The 19,086-nt window shown below is 38.4% G+C and overlaps 2 protein-coding genes across 5 annotated transcripts in view; both read right to left on the minus strand.

Moving 5' to 3' along the window:
- Positions 1 to 13,156, minus strand: part of carmil1 (capping protein regulator and myosin 1 linker 1) — a 51,634-nt gene extending 38,478 nt beyond the window's left edge. The window contains exons 1-2 of one of the 2 annotated variants that reach the window (XM_077598419.1): positions 12,538 to 13,156; positions 7,257 to 7,354 (exon numbers count right to left, since the gene is read on the minus strand). In XM_077598419.1, coding sequence (XP_077454545.1) covers positions 7,257 to 7,354; positions 12,538 to 12,577 — 138 coding nt within the window. In that variant the 5' untranslated portion in view covers positions 12,578 to 13,156. The remainder of the gene's footprint in view (positions 1 to 7,256; positions 7,355 to 12,537) is intronic. The other variant, XM_077598420.1, reaches the window with a different exon arrangement.
- Positions 13,157 to 13,749: 593 nt separating this feature from the next.
- On the minus strand, positions 13,750 to 19,080 carry tnfrsf11b (tumor necrosis factor receptor superfamily, member 11b). Of its 3 annotated transcripts, none has more exons than XM_077599698.1 (5): positions 18,927 to 19,080; positions 16,435 to 16,831; positions 15,499 to 15,678; positions 14,709 to 14,790; positions 13,750 to 14,619 (listed from the first exon to the last, which is right to left on the minus strand). In XM_077599698.1, exons 2-5 carry the CDS (start codon positions 16,754 to 16,756, stop codon positions 14,376 to 14,378), a joined length of 828 nt encoding a protein of 275 aa, XP_077455824.1. In that variant the 5' UTR covers positions 16,757 to 16,831; positions 18,927 to 19,080; the 3' UTR covers positions 13,750 to 14,375. The 3 variants fall into 3 exon arrangements, with proteins under 3 accessions (XP_077455824.1, XP_077455821.1, XP_077455822.1); XM_077599695.1 differs by lacking the exon at positions 18,927 to 19,080 and adding an exon at positions 17,948 to 18,048; XM_077599696.1 differs by lacking the exon at positions 18,927 to 19,080 and adding an exon at positions 16,943 to 17,224.
- Between the last annotated feature and the right edge of the window lie 6 nt (positions 19,081 to 19,086).

The raw sequence follows: 19,086 nt of genomic DNA on the forward strand, positions 1-19,086 counted from the left end.
GCCTTCATTCTCTCAAACCGTCAACACTTCAGGACGCACACAATAGGTTTCTATAGTAACAATTCAGTGAGGGTTGGACACAAATTTGTGAACACAAACTGTATTTCAATTGACACCGAGTCACGCATGAAACTGCGGTGCCAAGTCTTCCCCATGAATGTCGATGTGTTTCCACCTCCATGAACATCACATTATAATGTCCTGTCGTAGTGCTGATATTGGTGCAGGAACTACAGAAGCAAGTTCCTTTTTTTATTAAAATTTGAGCTGACCCCAAGCTCAACATCCACCAGAAGTTGTATTGGTGAGAAATTGAGGCATTTTGGGCGACCAAACCATTATCCGGAGGTTAGGCCATCCATATTCTGAAAGTAGTACACAACCTGTTCTCTTTTGCTGGCCAATACGGTGTCACAGTTTGACGTAAATTCAGATAAACTAGGGTGGATGGCAGAATGAAGTTTGTAGTATCTTCACGTCATCACACTTCATTTTAGCACTATTATTTCGGTAAAAAAGAACTATTGTATTTCATGCCAGAACTGAAAAAAATGCATTTAGTCGCATTTAGACCATCGAACCTTCAGCACTTCACTGATTGTACATATCGGTCCAATAGCTATTGATGATTATTTTATTTTTTATAAAGTGAAATAAAAAGTATTGTCTGGTGTACTAAATGAGAATATGTTTTCACATCCCCTGCATAATACAATTTACTTCCAAAAATCGAGGTGGGCTATCCAGCATTGAAAATCAATGTTTCACAACAGCGGATGATAATAGAACAGATCAAGGAACACCAATTTAGAAAAGAATTAGCCTGTAGGGAGTACTGTTAAAACTCTGTGTTTTGGTTCCAATGATAAGGAACTATCACAATCATTCATCTGCATACCAACCAGGCGCTGTAGGGGGGAGGTCTGTGTGTGAAATAGCTCTGCATACGAAGATTTTTTAGTAAAATAGTAAAAGTACAGAGTATAGCGATGGTCAAGATAAACTGCAAGAAAGCAATCTAGTATTTATTTATAGCACTACCCCACCACCCCCCAACCCATAAATGCAGAGGAGTACATTTCAGGTTGCTCACACAATGCTTTTTAAGGAGACAGTTGGGAAATGTGTCAAAGGAAGAATGACAGAGCCCTCAAGAGTAAAAAAGAAAGGAAGGGAGGGAGGGGATTTCTTTTTGATGTGGGCAGCACAACATAGGTTTCCCTCTGGAGTAGGCAGATAACATCAGCAAGCACCAATAACACACATTAGTATAGCTATCTCTGTAAAACACTAAACGAAGACTAAACTGAACAACCAAAGTTCAATGACTAATCTCAATCCTTCAAAAAAATAACAACCCCTAAAAAAGGGCTGTACATTCAAAGCGAATGTCATAATTCTTCGGTAGTTTAAATAATGTCACCCTGTTGTTTAATGCCTTGTGGGATCCAGGAAATGTGGCGATGGTCAGAACTAATTTTCTCTGACGATTATCCCTGTAACGGAGTCTCTCAAAGTTCAGTACAGTATAGTAAATTCCAATCTATTTTACAGCGATGGTATACTGGCAATGCAAATAGTGCAATGTTATAGGCCCATGTTAGTAAACAACTTCTCATCGTCTTCGAACAAAAGACGTATAACACACAGTCACAAAACTTCATGAATGTTGCTGTGACAAAGAGGTTTGTGTTCGAATAATTCTCAGAGAAAAAACAAAGTTGTAGAAATAATGGGAATTTCAAGCGACCCAAGAAATTGTTCTTTACAAGAGTAAGTAAACTTAATACACCAACTTTACATCTGTCTCGAAAAATCAAGCATCAGATTTCAAGTGAACTTTATAGGTTCATACCAGGCACACGCACAATTTAGTAAACAAATTGCTTACGTGTGTGGCAGCCGTCACAGGGCACCAAAGTCATTATGGTCAATCAATGCTGACTGTGACTATGACCTAAAAACCTAATTCAATTGCAGCAATTGATATTAGTCTAAACCAACTCCAACCATGGGATTTCTTATGTATACCCTTGTCGACCACATGTCCAGCTAGTAGCTTGTGTTTGTAAAGAAAGAAGCCGACAGGTATCATTGTTGTGGTGGCCAGCATCTCAGTTTCTTTGTTTCCTCCCAAGCAATACAATCGTTTTTATCAGAACAATTGTTGTTGGGTATGGAACAAAGGTTAATACATGTTGTGTGATAAATTGTTACAACACAAACACTGCAGATATAAGCCTCTATAAAATCTGTCCGACCAAACAATCAGAGGTGTGAATTATACAGATCAAGAAAGTGAAGTTGACCAGGTGAGTAGTGTGTTAACGTTAGGTCAAAACATTTTACTGAAGGCTGCATTGACCAAGCATCACATTTTTTTTCCAAGTAAGAGTTGTTGATAATGAAATTGGATCTGAAACACAAGGCATTGTTGGCCCATTGCCAAAGTGAGCCAGCAAAAAAGAAAAAAAATCAACAACAACATATTCATATTTTCAAATGATAGATTTGTTCTTCAATTACTGCTTACTGTTGTATAGAGTCAAGGCGCATAAATGACATAACTTGACTATTCAGTATGTGCCCGAAATCTAAAAGAAATACAGTACAATGAAAGCTAACGCATCCTGTTGTGTCATGTAATAAAAATTGTGTCTCCGGTTAAAATCTGTGTGGTAGAATCTCTCTGGAATCATGTTTGTCGGGACTTATTTCCTCCTCTTACCCACTTTCTATTTTATATCATGGCTCATCCATCGCACGATAAAGCGAATTCCTTTTGATACATCATTGGTTTCAACTATGCAGAGGCAAACTGCTACAAAAACGTTTTGATTGCACAAGTTAAATAGTTATGCATCCAATGTGAGTCTTTATAATTATTTTTATACCTAATTAAGTGAGAACAGTTGGACTTTGACAGCATCTCAGATCAGAGAACATAAATGCAACATGTTCTACCAGCAGACCCATCTTTAGAACAACATGGTCAAAGAGCTGTTAGGATAATCACTGCTAAGGAGACCCAACACGCATAAGAGATTTCTTTGGGGCCCAGACACCCCAGGAATGCATATTAGACCAGTGGAAATCTGTGCTTTTGTCTGTTCGGTCTGATTTTGAGATCTCTGTTTCCAACTGGCGTCTCTTTGTAAGGTGCAAATAAGGTGAAAATATAGAACAGTGTAGGATTGCTCGACACCTGAACGCAATCGCGATTGTTTGGGATGAGCTGGACCACAAGGTGTTGGCAAAGGGAGCCATAAATGCTAAACACCTCTGAGTCACTCAACTCATTCAAGACTGTTGGAAAATCCTTTTTACTTGACTAGCTCTTGTGAAGCTCATTGAAAGAACGCCAAGATTCTGCTAAGCAGGATTCAGATCAAAGGGTGGCTAGTTTGAAAAACAACTAGAACTAGTACATATATGTTTTCAGTTCACCTTTTCTCTTATGGCAATAACTGCATTCATAGTTTGCTTCTATGAACCTGTATGCATTTGAAAAAGTTTACATTTTAAAGATTATAACAACAAAAAATGTCTGAAGATAAAAAGCTGAAAAATTAAATATGAGTGTGACACAATTTGGAAATGAATTAGTGCCACTGACAAAAGATGCTGGTGGACTGTAGGGTTCTAAGAGGGGAGACATTAAAGGTGGGCTTAAAGAAGTGGGTTACTTCCATTTTCTCACTGCTGTTAATGACAGTCCTCCAGCAAGAAGAGAACATGATGACAAGGAAGAAAAGTTAAAGCTTCAAAAGAAAAGATAATGTATTCTAACAATGCAAATGATGGATGTATTTTGTGATTTAGTCAAACTGATCCAACAAGGGTTATCTATCAACCTTATTAAAATCAGTGGAATAAGACCGCACCCCTTTATTTTTCCTCAACCACCTTGGCCAAGCTTCAAGCCTTTTTTGTTATATTAGATCTTAAAATCTATCATAAATCTCAATATTTGTATGTGTTACTATTCATTTAATTGCCTTGCTGTATCCCACTAGAATATATACCATAAAACAGTAACTCCTACAAAGCAAACAGTATGAGGCTAAAAGTAAAGCTATGAGCCCATTAATAGGACATTAGATACCAAAGGGAAGACTCGGGTACTATATTTGTCAAAGGCAGCTGTTTCCATTAATGAGTAACATCATTTCAAAGCTCCAGGCTCAAAGGCTATCAGTCATTTATTTTTTCATTTGCCAGGTCAAACTCTACAAATCACTGTTCATTTTTAATTTGATTTTATTTTTTCAACAATATTCGAGGGTTCGATCAAACCCTAGGGGTTTGGTGAGTCGGTATCAGGGGTTCGGTGGAGCCTCTGACACGGAGGTCATGACACATCGACTCATAATGTCTATACATGATAACATACCCCGCTTAACCATCACTGGCTGCAGTTGATCACGTGCCATTGCTTGGCCAATCAGTGCTGCAAGGAATTTATATATCTTGAATTTGAAAAAAAAAATCATATTTTATTTTACACTAAAGTAGGGTTCGGCAAATGCGCATTTGAAACTGGAGGGGTTCGGTAGCTCCAACAAGATAAAGAACCACTGGTCTATAGTTAAAAATGGCCTCTTATTGAATCGTGAACGTAGCATGATGGAGCACAATTCAGGGTTCAACATCACCATAAAGAAGAGTGAGGAATGCTGACGGTGGGGTATTAAGGCAACAGCAGTCCATTGAACGCACTTGGAATGTTTTTAATGTACTAACGCTATTATCTCAACCTCCATTATTATGACACCTTCAAAAAGGCAGGTGAGAACATCTGTCAAGTATTACTGCTAACCAGACATTTCACACCATTCACTGTATGAAGAGTGCGCCTTAGGGAAGATGAAAAAAATCCTGTGCATTTGATACACAATTACGAAATGCAATAGGGGGATACATATTTACCAACAAGTCATTATCAAAAGATACAGCACGAGTGGATGTGTTAAAAGCAGCAAATTAATCCCAGGGCATGTAAATGAGGCTGCTGTTTGGGAATTGGTGGCGTGTCAACATTGGTGATTCATTCTTAGTAAAAAGTACTTTGCTTCAAATATTAGGCAAAATAGTAGGCAGGCGTTTCATACTGATTGAAAAATCATCCTCTTCCATTGAATACAAGAGGCAAATAAAAGTGGGTTGGAGTTTGTCACACAGATGCTACCAAACAGATTAATCTCTTGCTGCTTGAGGCTGCTCATAATCATCTGTTAATTTAGATATGACAAACCTTATTCGCACATTTATATACCCAATGGCCATCTGTTATTCCAAAATGTTTAATTTCATTTAAAATGTACTTCTAGGCGGCCCGGCGGCTTGAGTGGTTAGCACGTCAGCCTCACAGCTCTGGAGTCCTGTGTTCAAATACAGGTCAGTCCACCAGTGTGGAGTTTGCATGTTCGCCCTAGGCTTGAGTGGGTTTTCTCTAGGTACTCCAGTTTCCTTCCACATTCTAAAGACATGTGTGGTAGGCTGATTGTATGCTCTAAATTGCCCCTAGCTATGGATGTGAGTGTGAATGGTTGTTTGTCTCCTTGTGCCCAGTGATTGGCTGGCCACCAATTCAGGGTGTCCCCCCTCCGCCCGGTGCTCGTACAGATCTTTGCACGAGGGAGATGCAGTGAGAAAGGCTGAAATCACAACCAGCCTCTCGCGACCTGGCCACCTGGCTGTCGTGAATGCTCGTATCTCAAGGTAAATATTTGCTTGGAATTTTACTCGTATCTCAAATTCCTCGTATGTCAGGGCACTCGTATGTCAAAGTATTACTGTATATATAGGTAGATAGATATATGGTAACATGACATGATTTTGTTGTACATTTTAACCATTGTCTCACTGTTTGTTTATTCTAATTTAACGAATTTGTGACACAGTTGCACACAATGTGACACAATGTCAACTGAACAAAACATAAATACCATCAACCTTCTATGTTCAAATTCACAGATATTCATGCCTCCCTTTTCTTCCCTTTCCAGAATAAGTTTATCTATAGCAACAACTGGCCATTGTTTGTTTGTTCAGTGCAGTCAAACAGTGTCGTCACCGAGTTGCTCTCCTCCTCTCTGCCACAACCAGTCCACTGAAATTTCCCACAGAAATTCCTACGTCTTTGCTTTGTTCCACTTTTGTTTCATGCTCTCCCACACAACACGAGGATTTCATGATACATAGTTTTCTATTACTGACTATTACGACTTCATTGACCATGTTTCTTTATTATCCTTAAGATGCACTGCCTCTTCAGTTAATATGTTCAGTACATGAATCACAAATGTCTTTCCCCCCCACAAAAATCCATTGCCTGCCACAGCTTCCAACATCGCAAAACTGCCAGATCATTTAGTGCAGGCAGGAAATTTGAAAGTGAAGCTCATCGTTTCTCTCCATCTCTATTTGATTAATGTGGTTTCTAACAGTGAGACAATAACTTATCAAACACACGTTTTGTGTCTAGGGAGAGGTTGATTGAATATTTCCATTAAAAGAGAGTTGCACACATATTCATACTTTTAAATAATACATAAAGATGCATTTTGGTTTTATATTATATTTTCTTATGTAATTTGTATTTTAACTTGGTAACACAAGTGGTTCTTAACCTTGTTGAATGTGGGAAACCTGATATTTGCAAAAATCAAATGCACATTTCCTAAATGAAAAATGGGTACATGGTATTTCATTAATGCACATAAACCACACATCATAATCATGTTGGTAAAACAATAATCAAATGTACTACAAGTGAAACACTAGGAAGTACTGTATTTGTTTACCATGTTAATATGCTGACAGTCAACAAGCAACAATATAAGCTGTTGTTTTCCCACAAAGAAACCATTCATAAATCCATCAAGAATTTAGTGAGTTAAGAGTATTTAATTGGAGTATATCACTCCAGTTAGCCCGCCAGAGAAACCCTTGATTACAAAATAGCTGCAGTTTTGTCTCATTCGTTGACTTTCTCTTCTGTGTTTGCTGCGATATGATTATGGTAGCATAAAGTTTTGAGTCCCTCAGTGGTATGTTAAGTCTTTGATGACATCTTTTTTTTAAGATTAGAGAACAATGACAATTTATTCCCACATTAAAGGCTATTTTGGGTGTGAATGTAATGCTGGGAATACCGTTCAAAGGAAAGGAACGTTAAGACATTTTGTGAACACAGACAAGAAAGCAGACAGTTATATTTTGTGTATGCTGGAAAACAGCAGGGGTTGACTCACCAACACTCGGTTCTCTGTCTTGTCTCCTTTGATCTCCAGCTTGACTCTTTTTCTCAGCGAGAGCTTCACCTTCCTCCCAATCGCATCCCTCACACCCTCTATACACAAGAGAACACAGATTTGGAGTAACGACTAGCATACATTTGAACTGTAAAAAATGTTGGCAGTCATATTATCACTCTACAAAATGCAAACCTTGGCCAAAACTCCTGCACCAATTTGGATGCTTTTGTGGACATAACAAGCTTATGATTGGATTCTTTTCGTCTCACTGTGGAGGAGTCTCATCTTCTAAACATATGCCCACTTATCACCGCCTCATTAAAATTGATGGTGTTTCCTCAAGGTTTTCATGTAAATTTTTACTACACAGCAGTTTACAGTTTAATTTTTTTTCCTCATAACATTATCCCGGTGAAAGAGTGGTTAGCGCGTCGGCCTCACAGTGGGAGACGTGGGTTCAAAATCCAGGTCGGTCCACCTGTGTGGAGTTTGCATGTTCTCCCCGGGCCGGTGTGGGTTTTCTCCGGGTACTCCGGTTTCCTCCCACATTCCAAAGACATGCATGATTGGCTGATTGGACACTCTAAATTGACCCTAGGTACGAGTGTGAGGATAAATGGGGTTCACTGCGTTATTTAAGGGGAAATACTATTAAAATGTTGACATTTAAAGGTGTAACATTTGCCCAGGGATGGATTGTGTTCTACCTCACATTTTCCATAGTATGTTACTACTGAATGTGATCCTTTATCGGGAATTGCAACAAAATTAGATGGTTTATGGATCTGACTTTCTTCTGTAGGAATTCAAAATTAATTGCAACATCAAGTTACATTCAAAAGTTATATAGATTAGTAAGATGGGAAGGAAACAAACACATGGTCCCTTTAGATAGATCGTTCACAACAAGGCGAAGCTCCAAAGTTGGCATGCTGTCCTAGAGAGCGGAATTGGGTCAGCTGCCTCTCAACACTCTTCACACTCCCACTCAACCATTCTAAAGGAAAATCTACTTGAGCACATCTGTCGCAGTATATGTATCCTTGCCTACAGGCTTTTTTGGATCAAAAGGAAACAAACAATTAGGGAGGATGCTTAAAACTGTTCATGTAGCTAAGAGGAGCCCAATTTTCTTGTGTGGTATTGATGTTGTTGAGACCTTGAATATTTTAATGAGCTGGAGCATAACCAAACTGTTTTCTTTCACTTTCATTTCTGAATAATTTCCTCTGCAACCACAGTGCTAATTTTACCAGGAAGCTACCCAGTAGATTAAGTTACAACGTGTGCACTAATGCCACTGATTGGCAAACGAACCTCAGGCTTAAATTGACTGTTGTTTAAATAGTGCTGGCACATACAAATTGGTGTACTTTACTCCGATTATCACATTCATTTGCATATCCTTTTTATTTCCTTTGTATTGAATTTCATCATTAAAGATTGGCATTTAGTGGCAAAATGTATACATGACAACATAGGAGTTAACCATGCCTTAATACATTATGGCATGGTTATGATTGGGGTAGAGTGCGAAAAATGTTTTCTTTTTGTGACCATTTGGTTTTACTTTAGCTCTTGAAGTACCTTAAAGTTGAGTCATCAATGAATGATGAGGTTACACAAACGATGACTCCTCTGCACAACATTTAATGGCAGCTTGGACATTTAACTTAGCGACTGCACGTTTAAGCATTTAACGAATATCTTATCTGTAACGCCATCCATGAGCACGGTGAACTTTTTTTAACAGCAGTCTGGTTTTAAATAAACCAACTTGTTATGGAAAGTTTAAGAAATTCCAATAACTACAAAAAAAAAAAAACTAAAGTCGTGCAATATACACACCAAGAGGTGTGGTTATGAAATGAACAACAGAAATCTGCACCCATCCTCTCGTTCAAAGTCAGCTCTGATCGACTCCAGCTGACACAATGCCAGCTTTGGAAAGTTCAGCTAGAATCATTGCAGACCTTGTCTCTACTAGTTGCCATTTTCTTGTTCAAATTAATTGAAGTTTGGTATGATTTACCACTTTTTATTTTCGCTCCATCACGAAACAATAAAAAACTGTAGCAACAAAATCCATAAGAATAATCCACCTGCATTCACCCTCTTCTTTAGTTGAATACAACAATGTAAACAGGAAGAGTAAGGAATTGATTAACTGCCATATATGGCTATATACAAGTCAAATTTCCTATGATTGGCTTTAAATAACCCAATGTTAGCGTTGGAAAGTCCAACTAAATTATTTCAGATCTCAGCTCCAACTAGTGTGATGGTTTTATTATGATTTTTCACTTTTTATTTTTCTTTATAGGAAAAAAATAATAAAAATAAAATAAACAATAATAATATCCATACCCATAACCTATCTATCTAACCCATCAAGAAAGTTAACAGGAATTGTAATAAATTCATTTACTGATAGCTATGCAAGTGAAATTTCCATTTTAATAGGAAGATTTATTAGTGAAAGAGGGTGTTTGTGTAAACGTGCTCAAAATTCTATACTATACAATGCTACGCATATTGTTGCCTTGAAACCTTCATGCAATCTGCAGATCGGAATTTTAGATGGGAATGCTAAGTTAAACAAAACGTAGTTTGAGTTGTACAGAGATGGTGATGGAAATTCTGCATGATGCTGAATCACTGGCACCAGTGAGTGTCCCAAACAATGACCATCATCCACACACAACACCTCACATGACATGTGATCATGACAGAGTCCTCAATGTGCTCAATTACAGACTGAGGCACACTGAGAGCAGTTTACATTATTCCCTCATCCAGCCTCAGAATGCATACAACGCACAAAATGACTTAATATTGCTAAAATAAGTCATTTTGAATTAAGTACCGTTTCCCTAACACCACATATCTCATTAAAGGCAGAAAGTGTTTATCTATAGATGCAAAGGAAAGTGCTTGTCCTTGCTCAAGATTGCACAGAGGTGTCAAATACTGACTGCTTGGTCAAACAAAGACAGTTAAACACACAGCAGCACGTCCAGAGGGAAGGGGCTGAATGTCCAGTAAAACTGTATAAACAGGTCAGATGGGAATAGCAGCTTCACAGGACGAGTCTCACAGGTTTCAAAGGTGCTAGGCAGACAGTCTTGATAAACTGGCAACACTTATTTCATGCTGAGTGACAATGACTAGTTACTGGGGTGCTACATTTGCAATGACAAATCAGAGTTTGGAAACATATAAATACACAACTTATACTCTCATCATCCCATAATTACATGGAAATGTTGTTTAATTGGGTGGCCCAACAGCTGAGTGGCTAGCACGTCGGTCTCGCAGTGGGGGACCTGGGTTCAAATCCAGCTCGGTCCACCTCTGTGGAGTTTGCATGGTCTCCCCGGGCCCGTGTGGGTTTTCTCCGGGTATTCCGGTTTCCTCCCATTGCAAAGACATGCATGGTAGACTGGCTGATTGGAGACTCTAAATTGCCGCGAGGTATGAGTGTGAGCGTGAATGGTTGTTTGTCTCCTTGTGCCCTGCAATTGGCTGGCCACCAATTCAGGGTGTCCCCTGCCTCTGGCCCGAAGTCAGCTGGGATGGGCTCCAGCACCCCCGCGACCGTAGTGAGGACAAAGCAGTTAAGAAAATTAGATGTTGTTGTTTAATTCTGTAGTTTTGTTGGAGCCATCGTGATGTTATCGATTGTTGTCAGTTAAATGAATAGGGCTTGTACAAACATAAGGAATAGCAGATATTTGCTGCCTGCCTACTAGAAGCCAGATCAAGTGTGGTGCATGGCCAAGTATGGCCCAGAGACCTTCAGTTTAACACCAGCTCCTTTAATAAGGAACTACAGCATAAAGTCTATTTTTAAATTTGTCAAATGTAAATTAAAGGCAAGTGGTGAGCTATAAGATATGTTTTGCAGTATCTACTCAGACTGAAAGGAAACAGGAGCTATCTGATCACAGTTCCATGTTGATTTAGGGGCGTGTCATGAGTAAGCAGTCCTTTAATAATGGCTTCTCCTCAAGAAAAGGAAATTGATTGTGCGTTTGAAAACAAAATTAGATACGCAGACTCAGCAAAATTACAGGATCACAATATAGAAGAGATCCAACTTGGGATCTGTCAATTTGTGTATAGTACAAGAACTATATCAAGAAGGAGGGTTTTTTATGTGCTTTGTGAAATAATTGGGCATTACTGCCTGCATAAATATAATTTAATGAGGCAAAATCAAAAATATGAGCTTAAATTCCTCCACAATTCTTCTATTGAGCCAAACTGGCAATGGTGTCCCACCGTCCTGCCCCTTTCTGATTGGTTGAGCAATCGCTGTTTTAACTGTTTGATATTTCGGCCCTTCCTTTTGCACACATTTATCACATTCACAGGCGTTTCCCCCAGAAATCCCTTGCATGTGCACAAAAAACACCTGTAGATAACTGAAAGAAAGTAAAAAAAAATACCCCCAAAAAAATATTTGATTTTGTAGTACAACATACACATTTGTGCTGATTGGACACTCTAAATTGCCCGTAGGTATGAGTGTGAGCGTGATTGGTTTTGGTTGTCGTCTCCTCGTGCCCTGCAATCGGCTTGCCACCGCTTTAGGGCCCGGAGTCAGCTGGGATAGGCTCCAGCACCCCCCCTCCTCCCCACGGCCCTAATGAGGATGAAGCGGTTCAGAAAATGAGAACGTAACATTTTCATATACAGATAGTTTTTTTGTCAATGGTTAGGTAAAACAAGTTGGAATTTTTTATTTGTTTGTTTTAAAGGTTAAAAAAATCATGTTCCAAGCAAAATTTTCATTGTTACAACACTTCTTTTGGCAGATTTTGATCTCCATAGACACCCTACATGTAATAAATTTAGATCTCTGGTACTGATATTGTTCTGAAAAGTACCCTTCCAACAAAAAGGCTTGGAAGCAAACCTGCACTTTTTGAGTATGTAAAAAAGTGCAAATATGCAAACAATTTAGTTAATTGGCATAGATTGTGCTGTTCAAATCAATTGTGTCTGTCAAGGATTCTAATTTGACAAGCAAAAGGATCCTAAACAGTACTTTTACAGAGTTAAAGCAGCAGTGCTTCACATGTGAGACAATCGCACTATTGTCTGCCACCATCTGACACAATGAGGGGCTGTACAGTGTTGCAGGGAACAACACACACCAACCACCATACCACGTTCGCGTCGACGAGTGTATAGTACACATGCTCACACACACGCGTGGGTCTGACAAGAGGCTTGAACACATGGCCATGGCCAACAAACGATCTTTACTCACCCATTAGCTCTTTGGGCACCTCGGACGCGTCTTCGCTCATATTGCGCACACTTAAGTATCCAAACTATACACGACGCTGAGATTTTCCCGTTGAAGTCGAAGCAAAAGAAGTGTCAGGTGGTGCCACACTGCCGCCTGGCCGGTGTTCCTCCGGCCGATTACATGCTCATCTCCGCCCGGAGTGTCGGGACAATGGGTCGGTGTGAATCGGCGGGGAGCATCGTGATGTGAGGAAAGCTACTTTAGAATGACGTGAACCGGAGGATCACCGAGACCCGATGGAGGAGCGCTTCTTCCAAGGTATACAACGGGAGAACATCCTCCCTCGCCGTGACCCTACCGTAAAGCTGTCGGTGGTTGTTCCGGGGCAGCCAATGGTGGAGAGCGGGCTGTCTGAGCCCCTCCCAGGCTCGTGATGCGACAGACTGGGGCCGATAGTGGCGTGGCAGAAGGGGGCGGTGGTTGTGCTGGTGTCACTCGGATAATAACGAGCGCTGGCCGGGTTTTACTACACGGAGAACCTGAGGAAGGGATTTGGCAGAAGCTGCTTTCCCGCTTCTGTCGAATAATGTTTTGAAATTAAAAAGAGTATAGTTTAGCAAAACTCATGGTTTCCAAAGCATCTTACCAAAAGAAAAAAAACAACGAATTTTCTTCATGGACAACTTTAAAAGGTAGAGAAGGGAGACAGCGACATCTTGTGGTCATTCGATGAAATGCAGGTGGCTCAGCTTTCAACGGGGTGTGACGTCACGCGCACGCAATGTCTTTCTGACCTCAGTCGTATTTCCAATTTTATATCCTCCTGACTACCAGTAGTTCAAATTTATCTTCTGTAGAGGACATTTGTGAACCTAAATATCTCCAACCCAGTGAATCCAATCACATTAACTATTTTTGTGCTCTTTAGAGGACATTCAGAGCTCTCAAATGATACCAAATTTCTTTTGCATTATTCCAAATACTTCACATAGATTGGGGAATATATAAATAGGAGGATATAAAATGATTTTTCATTTGAGACACAATATGTTGACAAACTTGCCTCGACTTTTTAGCTTATATAAAAATCTACTTTAAAGGAGCATAAAATAACGATATACTCTCATCCGCTGGCTATTAATATTACATCTAACCACGTTTTGCAGATGTAATAGCTTTAAATATCCTGTGTGCTTTTCAAAAGTTTTTTAGGATGTTTTGTTTGTTTATTTATTTGTTTACAGCTTCACACAATATTTGATGCATTGAACTTACAGCAGTTTTTACAACAAGCAAAATAATATTGAATACAGGTATGAATATATACATTAAAGATTTGTGACATAGTACTGGGTTAGTACCACTAACATCAATAAAGGCATAATTCCTTCTTTTATCCGCCACAAATGCCCGTTACATATAGTTACTATGTTGATTTTTCCTGGCAAACCATCATACTCCCACTGATTTGTATCATTATGGTAATAAAAAGGGTTATTTATTTGATTAAACATTAAACTCAAGGTATTCAAACTATTATTAATCCAGCAATAGGAGATATGCAGTTCCTAAAATTGGGAAGGAGTTTGGTCATTGTGAAGCTTTTTAAATCTCTTTATCGTACTGTATTACTTGGCCAACACACTTAAAAGAATAAATAATAAAAAAATAACTTGACCTTATATTGACCCGCCCTCCACATACATGGACATCATATTTCAGATCATGCATTCCACAATATTATCATTTAATACTGCATTGGCCCACAATGTGATGTCTCTAGCTTTTTATGTTTGACATTCTTTTTTAATTGTCAAACAGTCACTTGCCAAATAAAAGGTTAGAAATTCAAATCTTCAATTAAAGGAGAATAAATGTGTTAAGGTACAGTTAGACGTTTGCCCTTGGATCTCTATGAGTCTCTTCTGAAGCTTCTTTGCCACATTGCTGAGTTGAGACGCTCTCAGCATGCCTGGCAGTTTCTCCAGATGCTCTCTTGTGGTCTGATGGAGCCACTTCCTGATTAAATCTAGCCAATAGGGTCGCTTCTTATGGCGAGGTAAAATGAAGTGCCTTTTCCCCGTTGAAATGTTTAACTTGCTGTTGGGAAAAAATGGTTACAAATTGGTGTGATGTTTTAACCATAAAGACCTGATATCAGTATACTAGTGTACTTTAAGTGGGCTCACCTATTTACAAATCTCTTCAATTTCACTAAAGACATTTTCTGCATACTAAAGAAGCTTGACAGAAAGTTCCTCAAAAGCTCCCCTGGAGAGTAAAGTTAAAGCATGAATAAAATAAGAATCCGGGTTCATTTGTAATATCTGCACCAAACATGTCTTTTTTTTTAAAGTTCGGTTTATTTTGTCTACGTTTCCAAAAATGCAAAAGGTAAAAAAAAATGATATATTTTTTTCTTTTTTCCACAGATATGATTTCACATATACCACAATTGATGTGAGATTAAGCGAAAACCAAGGTGTGAGTCAAATTTTATCAAGATTTTTATCTTTGCTGCAGAGTTATTTGTGGGCACAATATAGTAGAAGTTGGTGATCCAAAATTGGCATGGTTTGTCCTTGACAAAGAAATGATTTTTCTAATGGTTCAAGGAATATGCATCATACCTGTCAACCTCTGCCGATAACTGCCCTTATAAATGATTATGATTCCCCTTACAAACCCCCAAAAAACCTTACAAACACCGTAAGACTCGTACGGTGTTTGTAAGGTTTTTGGGGGGTTTGTAAGGGGAATCATAATCATTTATAAGGGCAGTTATCGGCAGAGGTTGACAGGTATGATGCATGTAGTTGCTTTGCTTCTTTTAGTGTGTCAACGAGCTGTGCGAAAAGCATTGTGTTAAAGTTGAACTACTGTAGTGTTAACGTAAAGGTCTGGGTCAAGTTTATGAACTTGTCAAAGCAAATAACACACCAAAAATGATATTGGCTGCATACACAGTATAAATATTACCTCCATTTGCAAGATTCTCACAGAGGCCACACACTGTATCCTGGGTTGCGGAGCCATTGGCGAGCACATGCTGCTCGTCAACACATTTCGTGTGTTTAGCACACACCTCTGTTGCAGAGTAGGAGGTAGAAAAGAAGCCCCTTGGGCACTTTTGACACACTGTGTCATTTTTGGATGTACCTAAAAAATATATATATAAACACAAAATTAGTACATTGACAAGAAAGCTGAGTTCATCCTTGAGTACCTAATATATATATATATATATATGTATATAAACACAAAATTAGTACATTGACAAGAAAGCTGAGTTCATCCTTGCGTGCTTGTCAGTCAATTTTAGTGCACATAAACAAAAACAGAAGTTCACCACCAATGGACACTTTCAAATTGGAGTCTTCAGTTAACTTAAATGGGTTCATTTGGGAATAATTACTCCATCTTCATCATTTGGGTGATGAAGATGAAGTAATCAGAGATACCCCACAATCATGGGGAGAGCATGGAAATGTCATAAAACAAAGACATGAGCAAATATTCAAACCCAGAACCTCTGCAGTATAAGTCAAAATTATTTTTAATAACAGACGCAAGCAGGCAAACAAAATAGAAGAATAAATATATAATAGATTAATACATCAATAAATATAATAAACTACTCATCCCACATTTTAAAATAGCTCTGACACTTAAAAAATCTAATATAGTTTTTGGGTATTTATTTATTTAATATTATATTGGGCAGTTTCTGGGTATGATGACAATCAGGCTTTTGTCGAGTCAATGATGATGACAAAGCCTATGTCCGATGATTTTTTTTGTTATAATAATCGGACATATTATTATGTCCAATTAGTATAACAAAAAAAAACCTGTACATTTACTTTAAAAAAATCTCTAGTTTGCCAAAATCGTTGACATGAATAAAAAGTGTACCTCTGTTAAGTACGCCATGTCCGGGTTCGCACTCCGAATGTCTGTTGCAGAAGTCGTCAATCATGTAATAACCCTCCTTGCATCGACACACTCTGTTGCTGTGCGGGTTGCACTCAGTCTCCACCACCTTGTTACCCGTGCAGTGGTTGTTGCAGTACAGACACTTGGGCAGATAGTTCCACAACTCGGTAAAGTGCTCGTCTCTGCACGGGACGCACTGCGTTTGCGTGGTGACGGTGCAGTGAGCTGACATCCGCGTGCCCGGGGGACATCTCTCGCATGCCAGGGTCACCCCCGTGGATGGATCTGTGTGCTCGTACATGAGAGGGGACCGTGCAGCCAATTCCTGGCAGTGAAGGCCGCTTAGCAGAAGCAGCAGGACTGATACTGGCGAAATCTGATAAAAGAGATCATGCAAACATAAGTCATTATTCATTGCGGTTCATGTCGACTACTCACCATGCCGAGGTTGAGCATATCAATAATGAAAAAGGCCTCTGTCACTCACTTATATAGTTGTAGCGTGAAGCGTGTCAAAAATATTACTCTATCTAAAGGGCAGGCAACTTGTCTTTGCACGTATGATACTTAAATTAGGAAGTGTTTTAATGCCGACGTATGCATTTTTGAACAATGCGGGTATTAGCCAGGAAAGGATATAAATATAAACTCTTGTGCAATGATCGCTGTACAAGATAGATAGAGATAGTACATGTACACATCAGCAATATACTGTAAAGTGACAAAAAAATGCAGTCCTGTGATGTACGTATAGCGAAACCTGTGGAACTGATGCAGTTGTTATAAAGTGACAGAAGTATAGAATTTTTAAAGTGACAGAAGTATAGAATTTTTAAAGTGACAGAAGTATAGAATTTTTAAAGTGGCAGAATATAGAATTTTCAAAGTGACAAGTATAGCATTTTTAAAGTGACAGAAGTATAGAATTTTTAAATTGGTAGAATATAGAATTTTTAAAGTGACAGAAGTATAGAATTTTTAAATTGGTAGAATATAGAATTTTTAAAGTGACAGAAGTATAGAATTTTTAAATTGGTAGAATATAGAATTTTTAAAGTGACAGAAGCATAGAATTTTAAATTGACAGAAGTATAAAATTTTAAAGTGACAAGTATCGAATTTTTAAAGTGACAGAAGTATAGAATTTTAAAGTGACAGAAGTATAGAATTTTAAAGTGACAAGTATCGAATTTTTAAAGTGACAGAAGTATGGAATTTTTAAAGTGAAGAAATATAGAATTCTTATTGATAGCTCTTATTGTCATGTATATTTGTTGCTGGCCTGCTTGTGTTCCATTACAAAGCCTGGGTCTCATCAGTATAGCCGAGATACGTATGTTGCCATTGCCAGTTCACAATTCTGAAACTTTTGTTTTTGATATTCCTCGCCAGTTGTGTGTTTGTCTTGAGTTTATTTTGTGGTTGCTATACTGGTATTTATATTTGCTAATAATTGCTCCAACAGTTGATTTCTTTACACCAAGCATTTTACCTATTGCAGATTCAGTCTTCCTAGCCTGATGCAGGTCTACAATTTTGTCTCTAGTGTCATTCGACAGCTCTTTGGTCTTTCTTGACCATAGTGGACAGGTGTCTTTTTTACCGATAATGAGTTAAAACAGATGCTATTAATACAGGTAACGAGTGGAGACCTCGTTAGACCTCGTTAGAAGAAGTTAGACCTCTTTGACAGCCAGAAATCTTGCTTGTTTCATAGGTGACCAAATACTTCTTCTCCACTCTAATTTGGAAATAAATTCTTTAAAAATCAAACAATGTGATTTTCTGTTTTCCCCCCTACATTCTGTCTCTCATGGTTGAGGTTTACCCATGTTCACAATTACAGTCCTCTCTAATCTTTTCAAGTAGGAGAACTTGCATAATTGGTGGTTGACTAAATACTTATTTGCCCCATTGTATACGTCATATCATTTTAATAAAAAATACAAGTATATGCTTCACTATTCTACTATCTTAGAGGAGCCTTTAAAAAAATATTTTCTCATTCATGGCGGTCAAGTTTCTGACTGCATGTACCATGAACAAAGCAGCACAAAAGTTGTGAATTCTAGCGTGAGCCTATTGAAAAAATGTTGCCATTGTTAGTTTAAATTTTTTTGGTCATTATGTTGGTTTAAAAAATAATGTTCAGAGGTCCGGACAATGTGCTGTCATGGTCCTGATTCACTTTAATCAATCTATGTGCATATTGTGCCTCAGATTCTGGTTTTGTATATTAGAAAGCGCTCTGTTGCTAATAATATTTACAATGATTCATGTTATTAATATGAGGGTTTTTTTTAGCTACTGTTTGTTTATGCATTATTGAGAAATGGGTATAGTCAGCCCACTCACATGAGACTCTACATTGCAAAATCATTTTTCTTCATTTTGTTACATTTTGCAATTTGACAAGTGAAGTTATGGTTTCCGATTCACATGTTTGTAAGAAACACTGAATAATGACTCACCCCGATGATTCATCTGTGCGTAGTGTGACTATGCTGGTAAACCAATGTACTTTATGTCATAATTTCCCAAAATATACGTCATAATCACCATGTATATCTGTACACACTCATTGGTGTTTTCCATTCCCTATTGGCTGTTTAAGAAAATTCATATCACAGC

Source organism: Stigmatopora argus, chromosome 4, assembly GCF_051989625.1.
Source record: "Stigmatopora argus isolate UIUO_Sarg chromosome 4, RoL_Sarg_1.0, whole genome shotgun sequence".
Lineage (NCBI taxonomy): Eukaryota > Metazoa > Chordata > Actinopteri > Syngnathiformes > Syngnathidae > Stigmatopora > Stigmatopora argus.

Bases quoted from the DNA above. Each gene is read 5' to 3' on its own strand.
- tnfrsf11b (XM_077599698.1), bottom strand. From the start codon at position 16,756: ATGTACGAGCACACAGATCCATCCACGGGGGTGACCCTGGCATGCGAG. The intron at 14,791-15,498 runs GTAATATTTATA...TTTACTCTCCAG, and splicing joins TGAGAATCTTGCAAATGGAG to GGGAGCTTTTGAGGAACTTT. The intron at 14,620-14,708 runs GTGAGCCCACTT...TTTTCCCAACAG, and splicing joins TTGAAGAGATTTGTAAATAG to CAAGTTAAACATTTCAACGG.